The sequence below is a fragment of the Melanerpes formicivorus genome, unplaced genomic scaffold (genome assembly GCF_026170545.1).
Source record: "Melanerpes formicivorus ecotype bairdi unplaced genomic scaffold, bMelFor1.0.p_v2 SCAF_21, whole genome shotgun sequence".
NCBI classification, from domain to species: Eukaryota; Metazoa; Chordata; class Aves; order Piciformes; family Picidae; genus Melanerpes; species Melanerpes formicivorus.
In genome coordinates, this window is record NW_027142373.1 from 4,730,944 (window position 1) to 4,747,238 (window position 16,295).

The 16,295-nt window shown below is 55.1% G+C and overlaps 1 protein-coding gene across 3 annotated transcripts in view; it reads left to right on the forward strand.

The window, feature by feature from the left end:
• Positions 1–16,295, forward strand: part of ARSG (arylsulfatase G) — a 35,434-nt gene that overhangs the window by 12,195 nt on the left and 6,944 nt on the right. For all 3 annotated transcript variants that reach the window (XR_010988884.1, XM_068151150.1, XM_068151151.1), the window contains exons 7-11: positions 2,639–2,829; positions 3,462–3,542; positions 6,846–6,954; positions 11,954–12,074; positions 16,068–16,158. Coding sequence is in view for 2 of the 3 variants with exons in the window: in XM_068151150.1 (XP_068007251.1) it covers positions 2,639–2,829; positions 3,462–3,542; positions 6,846–6,954; positions 11,954–12,074; positions 16,068–16,158 (593 nt within the window). In the remaining variant the exon portion in view is untranslated. The remainder of the gene's footprint in view (positions 1–2,638; positions 2,830–3,461; positions 3,543–6,845; positions 6,955–11,953; positions 12,075–16,067; positions 16,159–16,295) is intronic.

The window sequence follows — 16,295 nt, forward strand, 5'->3', positions numbered from 1 at the left end:
GCAGTGTCTCCCCTGAGATGCTGCCCTGCTGGATTGTGTAATGCTAATCCTCAGCATGGGTGGATCATAAGCTGTGACTCTGCAGAACGCTCCCCACAGCCAGGAGGAAAGTGCTGCCAGGCAGCCCTGTCCTGTGCCCACATCCAGGCACAACACAGACACAGGAAAGGGCCACAGTGGGGTGTGCTTGTGGAAAGGTTTGGGTAATGGAGGCAAATGAGGGACTAGGCAGGGAGCAGCCTGTGGGGACACGTCTCCTTATAAGCCTGGGTACTGCTTCCTGCTCACCGTACCTGTTATTTATTCCCTTTGGGTGCCAAGAATTGGTGGCGGTGTGGCAGGCTCAGGATGTCCCAGCTTGTCATGGGGTGGGAGGGTACTCAAGCAGTGGGCAGCAGTGAGTGGTCCCTCCTGCTGTCCAAACCTCCAGCACTCTATCTAGGCTGTGAGGCGGCTGTGAGGCTGTGAAGCCAAGTGTGTAAGCTCTGGGTTAATAGGAAAAGCCTTTAAACTCCCAGTAGTGTTTTGGGGTTATCTGCGTTCACGGAGAACAGGATTAAGCAGGTGCCTGCCTTTTCTCTCCTTCTCTTTGATGGCTTATTCCAGTTTTCCTCTGCCTGACTCATTCATTACAGGGCAACAAAAGAACACTGGATTTGTCATCTCAGTGTTTTGTTAACCAGTCCTGTCAAGGTTGAGCAATTCATGGTGGTGAGACTTGGCTCTGCCTGGGACACTCAGAGCACAGCAGACATGGGAGCAAAAGTCAGGGACATTGGTCTGAACTTATTGATTACATGTTTGATGGCTTCTCAAAGAGAATACTGACATAGGATCATGGAATCCTAGAGTGGCTTGATTTTGGAAGGAACCTTAAAGATCACCTAGTTCCAACCCCCTGCCATTGGCAGGGGTATCTCCCACTAGCCCAGGTTGCTCCAAGCCTCATCCAGCCTGGTCTTAAACACTTCCAGGTGGTCTTAAACACTTCCAGGGATAAGGCATCCACAACTCCTTTGGGCAACCTGTTGCAGTGTCTCACCACCCTCAGTATAAAGAACTTCTTCCTAATGTCCAATCTAAATCTCCCCTGCTCTAGTTTCAAACCATTGTCCCTTGTCCTATCACCTCAGCCCCTTATAAATAGTCTCTCTCCAGCTTTTCTGTAGCCCCTTCAGGTACTGAAAGGCCACAAGAAGATTTCCTCAAAGCCGCCTCTTCTCCATGCTGAGTTCTCTCAGCCTGGCCTTACAGGAGAGGTGTTCCAGCCCTCTCCTGTGGCCCTCCCAGGACCCTCTCGTATGGCCTCTTTGTGGCCTTTTCACACATGTCCATGTGCAAAGCAAGCAGGATGTTCAGCAGAATGTTGCTGTGGTCATGAGTCCATCTGGATGCTGGAGTCCTGGGTGGGATGTGAGCTGAGAGAAGCAGCTTTCCCCACTCCAGGGTCTTTGGCATGCCAGGGGGAAAGGTGCCCCTGTGCCTTTGCAGCAGCAATTTGCAGGGGATGCCTCAGCACCCTCCACCCCGCAGTGCTTTGCAGGGGCTGGGCAGGGTGCTGTGGACACACAGCCCTTTGCTGAGCTCCAGCACTGCTGGGGAAGGATGTGGCAGGTCCGGGCAGGATGGGATTTACTCATTTTCCATCCCCAGGTGGGTGCTGGGTAAAGGAAGGAAGTGCCAAAACGCACGTCAGAGGGGCCCTGAAAGCTCCTAGAGGCAACGATGGGGTGGCCAGGTCCCGGCGCCTGCGCGGGATGGAGCACGGCCCTGGGATCCGGCCTCTCCTGGCCGCTCACCATCCCACCCTTCCCCTTGGAGGTCCCTGAGGAAGAGCAGGCCTGGTTGGAGGAGATAAATATAGCTGTAAACAAGAAAACAGGACGTGTCCTCTGCTGGGTTGAAGGCAAACACGCAGCAGGCAGCGAACGTGCTGCGGTCCCTGTCTGGGGCTGCGTCCTGCTGCTGCTGATCCGCTGCTGCAATCACCAGTGGGGTCAAGAGCTTGCTTTAGACATTAGGAAGAAGTACTTTACTCTGAGGGTGGTGAGGCACTGGAACAGGTTGCCTGGAATAGTTGTGGATGCCTTATCGCTGTAAGTGTTTAAGACCAGGCCTGGTGAGGTCTTGAGCAACCTGATCTAGTGGGAGGTGTCCCTGCCCGTGGCAGGGGAGATGGAGCTGGATGATCTTCAAGGTCCCTTCCAACCCAAACCATTCCATGATTCTATGAAAATGGGCCCTGAGAGAGAGGGGAGGGAGGCAGGTGGGTGCCAGGGGAGTGCTGGCGCAGGGTGTTTGGTTGGTGGTTGGCATGCTGCTGGAGATGGAGAAAGGGGCAGGCTTGTCCCAAATGGAAGGGCAGTGAACAATGAGGAGAGATTTAGCAGGAGAAGTGGCTCACACTGAGCCAAGCATCTCCCTGCAAAGAGAGTGGGTGCCTGCAGAGTTGATAACTGGCTGAGGGTAGTTTTTCCCCCAGGAGCTGTGGCAGAGGCTGAGGTGGCTGCAGAGCTCCTGGGAAGAAGGATTACTGGTCTGTGTATCCAGCCTCAGCAGTGCCACCACCCCAGTGACCTCTTGCTGCTCTTCCCCTTCCCTGACCCAGCTGAACTCTCTCCCTGTCTTCCCTGCGCAGTGACAGTGGCCGCCCCTTCTTCCTCTACCTGGCACTGGCCCACATGCACGTCCCGCTGGAGGTCCCCTCGCCGCCACCATCTGCCTCAGGCATCTATGGAGCCGCCCTGAGCGAGATGGACTCCTTGGTGGGATGGATAAAGCAGGTGGCTGACAGCCACGGCAAGGGCAGCACCCTGCTGTGGTTCACAGGTACAGCAGGAAAACCAGCCAGCCATGGTGCTTGGAGGTGGCACTGCTGGCTGCACTGGCACCAGCTCCAGGGATGTGCAGGAGTGGTGGGGGTCAGGACCTATGCTTGTCCCCTTCCCTCCATGCTCCTGGCTGTTCTGTGCATGGGGAGTGATCAGCAGCCACAGCCAAGCTCCCTGAAATGGGGACAGGGGTCCTGGGCTACTGTGGCAGCTCAGCTGTGTCCCCACCCTGCCACCCGCCTTTGGCTGAACCGGCAGGGCCCTGCCTAATTAGACCACAAATCCTCACTCATTAAGAAGCCCAAATCTGCACTCTCTGAGCAGCTGCCTAATGAGGATGTCTTGGTCCTGAGGACAGGAACCGCTCCACTGCTCATTAACACCAAAGCTGGTGGCAGCTGTGTGACCCCCACCCCCCAGCTCTGCTCCAGCCCTCACCCAGCCCCTGGGCAGCCCCAGCCCTTGGAAATAAACTTTCAGAAATAAAAGGCAGTAACCCCTTGCTCTTGCTGATGTGGGAATGCAGCATGGGGATGGGAAAGAGGGGTCACTTGACCTTGTTCCCTGCCACATTGTGAGGGTGTCTCCTGGTCCTAGTGTTGCTCATGGGCACATTTCTTTCTCTTGTAGGTGACAATGGCCCCTGGGAACAGAAGTGTGAGCTGGCTGGACGCATGGGGCCGTTTGTGGGGGCCTGGCAGAGGCAGCGAGGTAACCTGGCAGTGCTGGGGGGAGGGCTCTGTGTTCCCTGGGGTGCAGGGTTGGGGGGGCTGCTCCACAAACTCCACTGTGGGCGACATGGGCACCATTTCATCTCCCAGCCTTTCCACTGGTTGCTACCTGGGGCTGTGTTGCCCTGAAAATGCCCCAGAATGATTCTGTATTTTCAAGCAGTCAAGTTTTCCACTAAAACTGCTGCGGGGGGGGGGGGGGGGGGGGGGGAAATCCCTGTTACCCCAAAGCTCAAGGTGAGTAGCTGCTGGTTTTGGAGATGGGACACTGCTGGATGTGGTGCTGGGGGGGTCCCAGTCCCTGTTACCCCAGAGCTCAAGGTGAGTAGCTGCTGGTTTTGGAGATGGGATGCTCTCACCACCCAAGCACCATCAGTTCTGGGTGAGTCTCTCAGCCCCATCCCAGCCCTCCTGGCACTGCTGCACTTTGCTTTTCTTTCCATTTGTTGGGGTTTTGTTGTTTGTTTTGGGTTTTTTTGCTGCCTATTCTCCCTTTCCGGCCAAGCCATCTGCTCGGTGGGTTTCTTTCAGCCCCAGCAGCCAGAGGCATGCATGAGTCAGGCGCTTCCCACTTCTGCTTGTGTTAGGCAGAGCAAACGCGCCCCGGGCTGGCTTCCCCTCTCCGCTCGGGGTCAGCGGGAGGGAGCGCTGGCGGCGAAGGGGCCACGGCTCAGCTCCTCGCTCCCTCTTTCCTCCTCCGCTTCCTGACACCCAGCTTTCCTGTTCCCAAAGATCTTCCTTGGGCTGGCCTCGGGATGAAATCGTAACCTTTTTTTTTTATTTGAGTAAACAAACCGTGCTGCCGACCTGGGCTGCTCTTGAGCAACCGGCAGTCACAAGCCCCAGCAGATGGGACAGGCAGTCCAGTGCTCAGAAACAGAGCTAGGAAAACACGGCTCCTTTCCAGCTTCTTGCTGTCCTGGGAAAGCACCCCGGGCCTTGACTGGTGGGAGGCTGGGGAGGACATCAGGCTGGCAGAGCGCTGAGATGATGGCACTTCAGGATTCTGTGGCCCTGCTCTGGCAGGTGGGGTTGGACTTGATGATCTCCAGAGGTCCCTTCTGACCCCTGACATCCTGTGATATAGTTTAATGGCCATGGTGGGCGTCTTAGGTTGATGGTTGGACGGGATGATGTCAGAGGTTCTTTTCTGTGACTGGGCAGGATGGCTCCTGAAATCCTTCAGCTGGTTGGTGCAGGGATGTTTTGAAAGCCAGCGTTAGTGTCTGCTGCCAGCTTCTCCAACACTGCAAACACCCACTGGGGTGGGTGCTGGGTGGGTGGGAAGGCTTGGCCATCCCATCCCAGGGATATCATCCTCAAAGGGGAAAAAAAGCCCCTTGGGAAGATGGGGTGCTCATGTAGCTTGGAGTTTCTTTCTTGGGTCCAACCCAAATTCCAGGGATGTTTTCCATTGATTTCAGGTGGTCACTGGAGTTGGTCCATGTGTGCCATGTCCCTGCTTCTGTTGGGGAGCTTCCCATGGCCCCCAGAATCCCTTCTCCCACCTGGGGCCAAAAGCCCAGCAAGAGGTGCTGGGATGGAGATGTCTTTTGGGGGGCTGTGATGCTGGCTGTGTTCTGAGGCAGGTTTGGGAGGCCCTTTTCTGAAGACCTGCTGTGTGTGGTAGGAAGGGGACCAGTGGTTTCATCCTGGCATGGGAATGCTCAGTTCAGCTTTCCTGGAAAACCACAACCTCCACAGTCCCTACAGCAGCAGGGCTTTGGAGAAAAGTCCCTCTTGGGTTTGGGATGTCTCAGCCCCATTTACTGCCCAGAGTGTTAATGTGAGCTCATCCATGGGCAGCTCCAGCATCCTGCTCAGCCAGAGGGACTGGGGTGGCTGGAGGGAAATACCCACCCAATGTCCTGCCAGAGACCTCCTGACCTTGCACAGAAACCCCTGAAGATGCAGCTTCTTTACTGGGAGGATGAGTTATTTAATATGTGCAGAGAGGGGGACTGCTGTTAATTGCCTTTAATTACTATAATTTCCTGGGGTGTCTGAAGGCAGGGAGGCACCTTCCCCATGCTGTCTGGGGTATATATTGGAAGTGCTGTTACATTTCCAACAGCCCCAGGCCACCTCAGTGCTGGCTGTGTCCTGCCACTTCAGGCCCCAAAGAGGGAAACAACACAAGTTTGCATGGGGAGTAGCAGAGACTGAGGATGTGCCTGGCCCCTGCCAGCAGGATGGGCAGCAGAGTCAGAAACCTTTCCCATATCCCTCATGCCACTGGTGCTATGGCATCCATATGTGCCATACATGTCCTCATCCACTCTGACCGCAGCTCTTGGGAGCATAGGATCAGCCCAGATGTCTGTAGCTCCAGGAGGTGACTCCCAGAGAGGCCAGGCTGGGGTGGGGACCGTGGAGGAGCTTGGCGTGGCTGTGCCAGGGCGGGAACCTTGCCTTGCTCTTGGCTGTGCCCAGAGGAAATGGCTTTGGGTAAGCGCCGTTGCCATGTGCACGCTGAAAGGCAGCAGACAAAGGCTGTGCCTGGGAAGTTTGCTCCATGAATTGGGTTGGGATTTTCTGTTTGCCCCATTCCCAGCCCTTTCCCCTGCCAGCTGCCTGGGGGGTCCTTTGGGATATGGCCAATGCAGCCAATGCAGAGGCTCTCTAACACCCTTCCACCCCTTTCTGTGCTCAGCATCCCCATTTCTGTGCTCAACATCCCAGGTGGAGGACGAGACCTGCCAGTTTCCCCATGCCATGCATTTCAAACCCAAGGACAGAGCAGGGATGTTTTGGGTGCTGGCAGGGAAACAACTGCCCAGGCTAATTAGCTGGCAGGAGGGTTCTCAGCAGGGTGGGATGGTTAATGGAGCAGGTTGCCAGCAGGCTGGGGGGCTGGTGGTACTTTTCCTTGCAGAAGGCAGCAGCCCACCTGCATGGGACCATTCACAGCCACTGCAATGAATTGCTACATTTCTCACCAGCTCCATATTCTCACCCAAAATCAAAAGTGGGTGGAAATGTGGCAGCTCTGGCAGTCAGCTGCTTTTCTCATCACTCACTGGAGCAGAGGAGAAACTTTGTAGTGGTGCCAGACTGAGGCCCCTTTCTTCTCCCTTACCCTTTCTTTTAAAAACTCATGTTACTCTTCTCCATCCCCTGACCCAGCTCCCTTTCCAGTGAAATCATCCTCTGTTGGGGTCATTTACTCCACCTTGGCCTCTGTGTAGCTCCTTTCTCAGGGAAACTCCAGGCCAGAAGGTTTTCCAACCAACAGAGGTCTCCTGGGCAGTGGGATGCTGAGCGTTGCCCTTTTCTCTTGCAGGTGGCAGCTCTGCGAAGCAAACCACCTGGGAAGGAGGGCACCGGGTGCCAGCGCTGGTGTACTGGCCGGGGCACATCCCTGCTAACAGGACAAGCAGTGCTCTGCTCAGGTAAGAGCCCAGCTGGATCCCCCTGGGGATCAAGGCAAACCCTCTGCCCTAGTTTGGAAGGACTCACAGTGCCTGTACTGGGGCCTAGGTGATGATCTGAATCTTGGCAGCAGCAGCAGCAGCTACCCACACTGGTTATTGCCTGCCTTGTGCCAGACCCTGTACTTTTATCATCTCCTAAGCCCCTGAGACTTCATGCTTCAGCAAAGAGGAGCTGAAAGGGCTTTTTGTGAGGCTGGCACTGGTGCTAGCCGGCGCTGGGCTCCTCGTGCCTCCTGCCCACGGTGGCCGAGTGCCTCCCGATAATTAAAAGCTGACGATGTTCTCTCTCTCCACCAAGGAGCAGGCTCTAGGCTTTGTGGTTGGTGAATGGCTTTATGTGGAGCAGGGTGCGGTTGTGGGAAAGGCTGGACGGGAGGTGGCCGCTTTGCAGTGAGCACAGGATGCGGCCGGGCTGGGAGGTGACAAGTTTCCGGTGAGAGCCCAGGGGAAATGCTGCCTGCTGCTTCTCGCTGAGACCTTTGCACCATGGAAGGTGGTGTGGAGGGGTCCTCGCTGCAGCTGAGTTGCAGCTCTCCTCCTAGGAGTTGCAGCTCTCCTCCTAGGAGTTGCAGCTCTCCTCCTAGGAGTTGCAGCTCTGCGTGCGGCAGTTGCTCCACTCTTCACCCCCAATTTGCAGCAAATGCATGGAGGTGGCACAGCCTGGGCTGAGGGCAGTACAGTGGGGATGCTTCATGCCCTTTCATCCCTTGAAACACCAAATGGTGGAGGTCAAGGTGGTGGGGCATGGGGGATTGCTGGGTGTTGGGAATATCCCAGCTGCTGGAAGTTGGTCCTGAGTGGTGGGTGCTGGAGGCCTTGGGTGTTTCTGAGGTCCATGAGATGAGATGGAGCCATTTAGTCCTTAAAGAGCCTGAGGGCAGCTGTGGGAGCTGGAATTTTGGAAGCAAGAGAAGATTCTGGTGGAGAGGATGGTGTGCAGGCAGCAACCCTTGGGTTTTTCCTCCAAAACCTTCTCCTCCATGGCTGGGTGAGGGAGTGACCACTAGGATGTGGGGCAGAGCTGCCAACCTTCTCAGGCAGCCAGAGCAGTGCAGCACAGGATCAGTGCTGGGCCCCATCCTCCAAGTCTCACCTTCCCCCAACCTTCTCACCCCACTGCACATAGCTGTGGCCCTGCCACCAAGTTCAGGCATCCCATTTATCTCCTCAAAGACCTTATCTCCTGCATTTCCCAGCTCTAGTCCAGCAGGTTGGACAACTGGAAATCTAGCAAGCCATCAGCAGCATGGGCTATGTTGCTCCCCAGGCTCTTGGGAAGCAGCTCTGCAGCTTCTTGGGAGTCACAGTGTGCCTGATGTCCTTCCATTAGCCTGGCATTGCCACAGGTCCATGCCTGGCTGGTGCAGGGTGATGCTTTGGCATAGGAAGAGGCCACCCCCCTGTTTGGGAAGCAGCCTCAGGGATGTGAGTGATTGCTCATTCTCAGAAAGTTTTCACTACTATGGTCTTAGCCCTGCTCTGAGCTTTTGGCCAGGGAATGCAGGGGGATGCAGAGGGAGGTTGAGGGTTGTTAAGGACAGGGGTTGCTTGGTGCTCGCAGTGCTGCAGGGCAGGGACGTTTTCTCTGCACACAGAGCCACCCTTGGGGATATCCCTTGAAGGACAAGTAAGTGTGTGATGGGCTGACTTCTTGTTGCCCTCATGAAATAGGATAGTTCAAGACTTGTCCCTCCAAGCTGACAGGGAAGCCCAAGAAGCTGGAGAGGAAATGAAATCTGCATGCAGATGTGTCTGGGAGACTTCCGCTCATCAGGAGGGAGCCCTGTCCAGTGGGATCCCCCAGGAGGAGTAGGAGCTGGGTGAGAGCAGGCATTAACCACCTGCATGAGCCTTCTTCTGCCCCTGAGGTTATGAAAACGCTGACAGCCCTGGCCATGCAGCTGAGAACAGCCTATGCCTTGCCTCTCCCCGGTGCAGGGAGGGGAGAGGTGAGTGAGGGTGAGTGTGCCTAGGGGCTGGAGAAGCTAAAGCCAGCAGAGAAATGCTGAGGCATCACCACAGACCTGCACCTGCACGCTGGGCTCTGCAGAAACTGCCTTGTTGGCTTTTCTTGATTGTGTTTAATTGTTGGAGCCACCCGTGGAGCTGCTGCCCTTCCCTGCCCCAACCTGAACTAGGGCAGGGAAGAAATAGGTCAGTGGGGTGCTGAGGAAACAAATTGCACCACTCTGGCTGTGCCGGCGGCATGGGGTTGGGCAGGTTGGGCAAACTGGTTGAGGTGTGGGCAGAGCTGGTTTGGCTGCCTGCAGCTGCCTGCACCACGTCATTGCAGGGGCTGGGCAATGCTCATCCAATGCTTATGGGCCAGCCCAGCATGCTGGGCAGCTCTGCCCCTCTCTAGGCACTGCTAAGCCCCTTGCCCTCAGCCTTTTGGGTGGCAGCAGGACACTGGAGTGACTTTATTAAATCTCTCTTGGCACGGACTGGGGCTGGGAGCGTGGCTTCCCCTTCCCCAGCTCATCTTCTGAGATGTGCCTGCTGGTAGGGCCTTTGTTTTCATGCCAGTTTTGACCAAAATCCTATTTTTTTGTGCCTTTTTCCAGCCCCTACATTTGACCACCTCTGCCCTCAATCGTGTTGTCCTCCTACCTTGGTGATGGCTTCCAGCAGTCCCCATCCACTGGGTCAGGGCTGTTTGGATCAACCCTAGAGTGTCCACATGTACTGTGCTGGAGGTTGGATCATAGAATTATAGAATGTGTCAGGTTGGAAGGGACCCTTGAAGGTCATCATATCAAAACCCCATGCAGTGGGCAGGGACATCTCCAGCTAGATCAGGTTGCTCAGGGCCCCATCAAGTTTGACCTTGAATGTCTCCAGGGATGTGGCCTTAATCATATCCCTGGGCAACTTGTTCTAGTATATCACTACCCTCCTTGTGAAGAACTTCCTCCTAATGTCCAACTTAAATCTACTCTCTAATTTAAAACCATTCCCTCTCATTCTATCACCACAAGCCCTTCTAAACAGCCCCTCCCCAGCCTTCCTATAGGTCCCCTTCAGATATTGAAATGAAGCCAAAAGTCTCCCCAGAGCCTTCCCTTCCCTTCTCTTCTCTAGGCTGAAGTTCTCTCAGCCTGTTTTTGTAGCAGAGTTGCTCCAGCCCTCTGATTGTCTTCATGGCCTTCCTATGAACTCCCTCCAGCAGGCCCATGTCCTTCTTGGATGAGGTGGAGCAGAGCAGAGTGGCAGAATCACCTCTCTCAATCCTGAGGGTGCTGAGCATCCATATGACCAGGAGCACATGAAGCAGAGCCTGCCCTGGGTTGCCATTTCGGGTGGACCTGGGCTGAGCTCAGTGAGGTGGCTGCAGGGATGTCCCTGCCTGGGGCACAGCAGGGATCAGGATGTTTTTGGGAGCCTCCTGGCTGGGCTGGCAGCAGGGGCTGCCTCCACCAGTGCCGTCCTGGGGTTGCACTCAGCAGTGTTTGTTCTTATTTGTTCTCTCCGTCTCTTAGCAGCTAAATCAAAACTGGTTCTGTGGCAGAGCTGGGGGCCTGCAGCTCGAGGCTCTTTTCTCTCTCTTCTCACACAGCCACCATCACACACTGAGCAGGAGCAGCATGGTGGCAGGAGCTGGGTGGTGGGACAGGGGCAGCACCCTGGGGACCCCTCAGTTTGGGGATCTGATGTTTTTGCCTCCCTTTCCCCCCAGCAATTTCTTTGCCCTGATCATGCCCACAGGGTTTGACCTCCATGCTGCCAGCCCTGGGTTTTGCAGCCAGAAGGCTGTGGGCTGAATCCCTGTTGGCTCCCATGCTATCACTGCATCTCCAGGGAGGGCAGTGCTGTGGTGTGTCCTGCTGTCCCTTAGGGCTGTGGGACTCCCCTGTGGCAGGTGACTCCTTTTAGAGGTGTGGGGTCACTCCATGACCATGGCTGTGAGAGGGAGGGATGCACTTGGTGGTGATGGTGGGGATAAGACCCTTGTGCCTTGCAGGAGTGGGACATGGAAGGTGGAGGTCAGATATGGTGGCTGTGTGTGGACTGTCCCAGACCTACTGGAGTTGAGTCCAGACCCACCAGGCAACACAGCTGGTGGAGGGGAAGCCCATGCCAAGGCCGCATGAGAGGCTGGTGCCAGAACCAGGTGGTCCCTGTCCCACCACAGCAAGGGGAACTTGGCACCATAGCAAGGGCTTTGCTTGATCCATGGTCTCTCCACACCACGGGGGTGTGCTGGCAGGTGGGGAATGACCACATCTGAACTTTGACCCTGGGGCCACAGGCAGCAGGCAGGAGAACAGAGACTCTCCCTCTGCATCCCCATGGAGCTGGGGGGGGCATGAGGTCACCCACTCCTTTCCTGAATCCCTCCTCACTGGGAAGTGACAAAGGGTGAGCCCCAAGCTCTTTTTTTGTGGCTGAGGCTCTGAGGACTGAGCACTGGAAGGGCTGAGGGGTGTTGGTGGGAGAGCACACACAGCACCGCTCTCATTTTCCATGCTGGTCACCTCAGCTCCTGCTGTGCCCTGCAAATGCCAGGCTGCACTTCCCTGGGGCCACAGGATCTGCTGGAACTGCCCTAAAAATCCCTCTGCCAGCACTTTCTCCAGAGGGTGACCTGCTGGCCTGCTCCATTTGTCCCCTGGGGAGGAGGACAGGAGGGGGCTGCCCTGCGGGTGCAGGATTTGCTGGGCATGGGGAGAGGCAGATCCTGGCTGCACCCACAGCGCCTGGCACAGAGCCACGCTGAGGCTGGGAGGTGTGGAGAGTGAGGGCTTGCCAGGGCCAAGTTCTGCTGCAGGCTGAGTTTAACCTTTTCTGCAGAGCTTAGCTGTTGGGGTGGGTGATATGAAGCAGCTAGTTCACACTCCAAGGCACTCCCCTGCTATCAGTGCACCCCAAGTGAGGGGCCTTGGGGTGCAGGTGGCCTTAGAGGGACCCTCAGGGGTGATTCACTACATGTTCTGATGAAAGCCACCTCTTTTCCCAGCACCCTGGACATCTTCCCTACGCTGGTGGCCCTGGCTGGGGCATCACTTCCACCGAACAGACGCTTTGATGGCTTGGACGTGTCACCAGTTCTCTTTGGCTGGTCAGATGCAGGGCACAAGGTAAGGCAAAGCCACCCCTGCCAGTGACATCCCCCCACTGGCAGCAGGTCCCACCACCTCTGAGCTAAACCAGGTAAGTGGGGGGCAGAAAGGCTCAGAAATGGTGATGGACAGCCCCATGGGATCATCATCCTGCTGGCCTGGAGGAGCAGGAGAGCTGGAGACAGCTGCACCAAGGCTGGGCACAGGGTACCAGGGTAAAAAGGCTTTTGGATTAAGGAAGAGTTGTTGTACAGTTAGTCATAACTGTGGGATTACAGATGCAATGCCTGTGCTTGCAGCTTGCTGTGCCATCCTGTGTGCCACCCAGGCTGTGCCAGCTGTCCCAAGGGATGCTCAGGCTTGTCTGCCCACACAGCAGTGCCCAGCACCGTGTGTCTGCTTCCCACTCACAACAGATACATCAGTGTGGGAAAGAGAAGATCCCAGGGGCCCGCACCTAGCTGCAGCCACTTTGTTTCTCTTGTTAGATGGAGCCATAATGATGCCTTCCTCCTCCCAGCTTCTGGGCTGGGAAACGTGCCCACTGCTGGTGCCCAAGCAAGGCAGCCCTGTACCCTGCAGCTCTCTGCCCATACAATGGGAGCTGCTGACAGCTCCTGCAAGCCCACAAAACGTGGCTCCCAGAACAAGCAGGATGGCCACACATTCTTCTCAGAGTTGCACAAGAGCTCTGCAGAATCAAAGGGAAAAACATAAACAAGAAGTGACTTTGATGGCAGCTCCACAGATAAAGTCTGATTTTGCTTTTAAAGTGCCCCCTCCTGTGAGTACCAAGAGCCAGCTCCCAGCAGGGCTCTTGGATTTGGTTTCTGTGTCCATCAGGGTTTTGGTATTTGCTTTGTATTTATGGAACCCTCTGCTGAACCAGGAGGTGAAGTGGGAGCGTGGATGGGATGCAGCTCAGCTCTGCTCCTCAGTGGTTGAGCCTCTTCTCCTGCATGTGTGGTGCTGGGAGCAGGGATGGGTGGTTTGTGGGAGCAATGGGTTGTTTGGAATAATGATTAGCTGGGAGCAATGGTTTGCTGGGAATGGTGGTTTGTTGGGAATGATGGTTTGCTAGGAGTGATGGTTCTCTGGGAATCATGGTTTCCTGGGAGCAATATTTTGTTGGGAGCAGTGGTTGCTGTGTGTCAGGGTGTGGTGGAGAGGCACTAGCCCACACCAGCGTCTCAGACTGAGGAACAAAGTCCTGAGCTGCTGTGCACCACCAGACCCCCCAGGCTTCCCCAGTGCTTTTCTGGGACAGTTGTGCTTCAGTCCAAGGTGAATTAGCCTCTGCAGGGCTGGGAGCCAGGGTGGGTAGGGACAGGTTGTTCCTGCCTGTCCTGGCAGCCTGAGCTGGGCATTCTCAGGAGATGGGATCCAGCTGCCAGCGCTGCTGTGGGACAGGGTGACCTTGGAGGGGACACGCAGCACTCCCCTGCTCCGGCCTCATGGAGCCATCAGGAGCCTGTCCCTGCTCCCTCCCCTCTTGGCTCTGCCTTTCATTTCTCACTTGAGAGCAGCTCACAGCAGCCCCCAGTCTTATCTTCCAGGGTTTTCCTTGCCACCAACCCTCCTGAAAGCAGTTTGATTGCTTGCTTCACCACCCGGTTTCCACGCAGCTTCCCTAGCTGGGGCTCCCTGCTGCAAGCTGCCCAGGCTAACCTTGCTGGGTGTCCCAGCTCAGCCCAGCACAACCTGTGACAGGCCTGGGGTGATGCCAAGGTCCTGCTTGGAGTGAAGGCTGTTTGCAGTAAAAATAAACACATCCTCCAAGATCTAGCAAGGGTACAAGTGTCAGATAAATGAGCTCTTTCCATGAGCTGAATGGCAAAGGGGTGTGTGCTGGCCACCCCACGCTCCCTCCCTTGTGCAAACAGCCCTTGAGCAGTGAGTTCAGACAAAGGGTTTTCTGGGGTGAAGAGGGTTTCCCCCTTCCCCCCTCCTCCCTTTTTTAAAAAAAAAAAGAAAATTAAAATAACAGAGTCACAGAGTAATAGCTGAGCTGCAGACCTGGGAGTGTTTCTTGAAAGGGCTCAATGGAAACAATCTCCTTAATTATACAGTAACTGAAAAGAGATTTCCTCAGTATGGGGTTTTATGAGGCAGGTTTAGGAACTCACTTGTTGGTAGCAAAGGAGCCTTGAGTGCATTAACACTGAGATGGCAGTGTCCCAGCTGGGCTGCTGAAGGTAGCTCTGACTGGCAGCAGGGTGTAGGCAAAGCTTTAAGGCTAAAAGCAGATGAATTGGTTCAGTTTCTGGTAACTTGACTTTGTGGGCCCTTGGATATTGGTGTCTAGAGAAGGGCAATGAAGCTGGGGAAGGGTCTGGATAACAGGTCTGGTGAGGAGAGGCTGAGGGAACTGGGGTTGTTTAGTCTGAGGAAGAGGAGGCTGAGGAGAAACCTCCTTGCTCTATACAAGTCCTGAGAAGGATGTTGGAGTGAGGTGGGGGTTGGTCTCTTCTCTCTGGCATCAAGTGATAGAATGAGAGGAAATGGCCTGAAGTTGTGCCAGGGGAGGGTTAGATTTGAGCTTAAGAACAAATTTCTTTACAGAGATAGTGTCAGGCATTGGAACAAGCTGCCCAGGGAGGTGGTGGAGTCACCATCCCTGGAGGTATTGGAGAAATATGTAGACATGGCATTCTGGGACATGGTTCAATGACCACGGTGGTGTTGGGTTGATGGCTGGACTCTGATCATAGAGAGCTTTCCAACCAAAGTAATTTTATGACTCTATGATTTCTGCTTCAGAGCTGTCTTATTCTGACCAAGAAGTGTCAGCAGGAGGACATTCTGTAGCCTGAGTCTCCTCCTTGCAGCAGGCTCACACTGCACCACTGTAATTTTTTCCCCTAACCCATGATTTTGAAACCAAATTCCAGAGGGAATTTCCTTTTTAATTTACCTTCCAAGGAAGAGTGATAAAGAAACCCGAGAGCATTTGGAAATCATTCCCCATCATCAATCCTAGCAATTTTGGGTGAGTTACCTACTGGTCCCCCGAGCTGGTGGCCACATCCTGACCAGGTAGCATGGGATTGACCAAGGTGGGTGCCTGGTGGTGCTGAGCAGCAGGGCAGGGCTCCACGCCGGGCACCTGCTCCGGCATCACCGTGCTGCTCAGCTGTGAACGCTGTTACTAAACTCGGCACCGCAGCTGCCTACAACTCCAGCAGATGTTTCTCATTTTTAGCACAGTGGAAACTTCTTGAATCACTTTTCAACTCGATTCCCAGGGAGGAAATCTCGAGTGACTCATCCCTTGATGAAGCCATTGGCTCCACGGCAGATATTATCTGAGCGGCGAGCCCGCTGACCCGGCCGGCTCACTTGTCCTCTCCTTCCAGTGTGCCAAAGCAGTCGTCCTGTGTGGATCAAGTGTCCTAAATACCAAAAAGGAGAAATTTGACCCACCCTTCCCTTCTCTGCCTTCCTTCTCAGCCCCATTCCCTGTGCTGTTGTTAGGGAAGGGAGCGCTCGCACAGCAGGGTGAGTCAGTGACCGGAGACGGACCGGCAGCGATGTTCCAGCACCTCACCTACCCCAGCAGCCTCTGCCTCGCATGAGCTCACCCTCGGTTTGTGGCTTGCTGCTGGCCTCAGGCAGCAATTCGGCTCCCTTCGATGTCCCTGCCACCAACTGAGCTGTGAGCACTGAGGGAGACAGGAGTCTGTTGGCGTGGGGCAGTGGTGGGGGACACAGAGCACCTGGGTAACATCTCGACTCTAAAATGTTCTGCCCTGCTCTGCTGAGAGCCTCCACACTTTCATGATCCCTTTTTCGTATTAGAATTGGTCTGGGGAGGTAAATTCAGAGGGTAAAGAAGACACAGGAGAGATGCTGGTATCCTTTTGCTGTTGTCTCACTCTTCAGCCAGCAAAACTCAGTTGTTCAGAGCCCAGGGGCTAAATGGTGTCTCTAAATGTGTGTGTCTCTTCTGGGTCTCCCAGAGCAGTTTTCTCTGCCAAGGGGCTGACAGGCACATTTCTGTTCTTCCTTCAGGTTCTGCTCCACCCCAACAGCGGGGCAGCTGGGAAGTATGGTGAGATAGAGGCACTACGGCTGGCTCAGTACAAGGCTTTTTACACCACAGGTACTGTGTCCTTTTAGCAATCCTAAACCCTGGGGGAAAACCTTCTGGAATTCATGGTTCCATGCAGATACAGGCAAAAACCAGCTCAGGTTAATTCAAGCAAGAGCAGACCAGCAAGGAGTAAGTCCAGGCTGTCC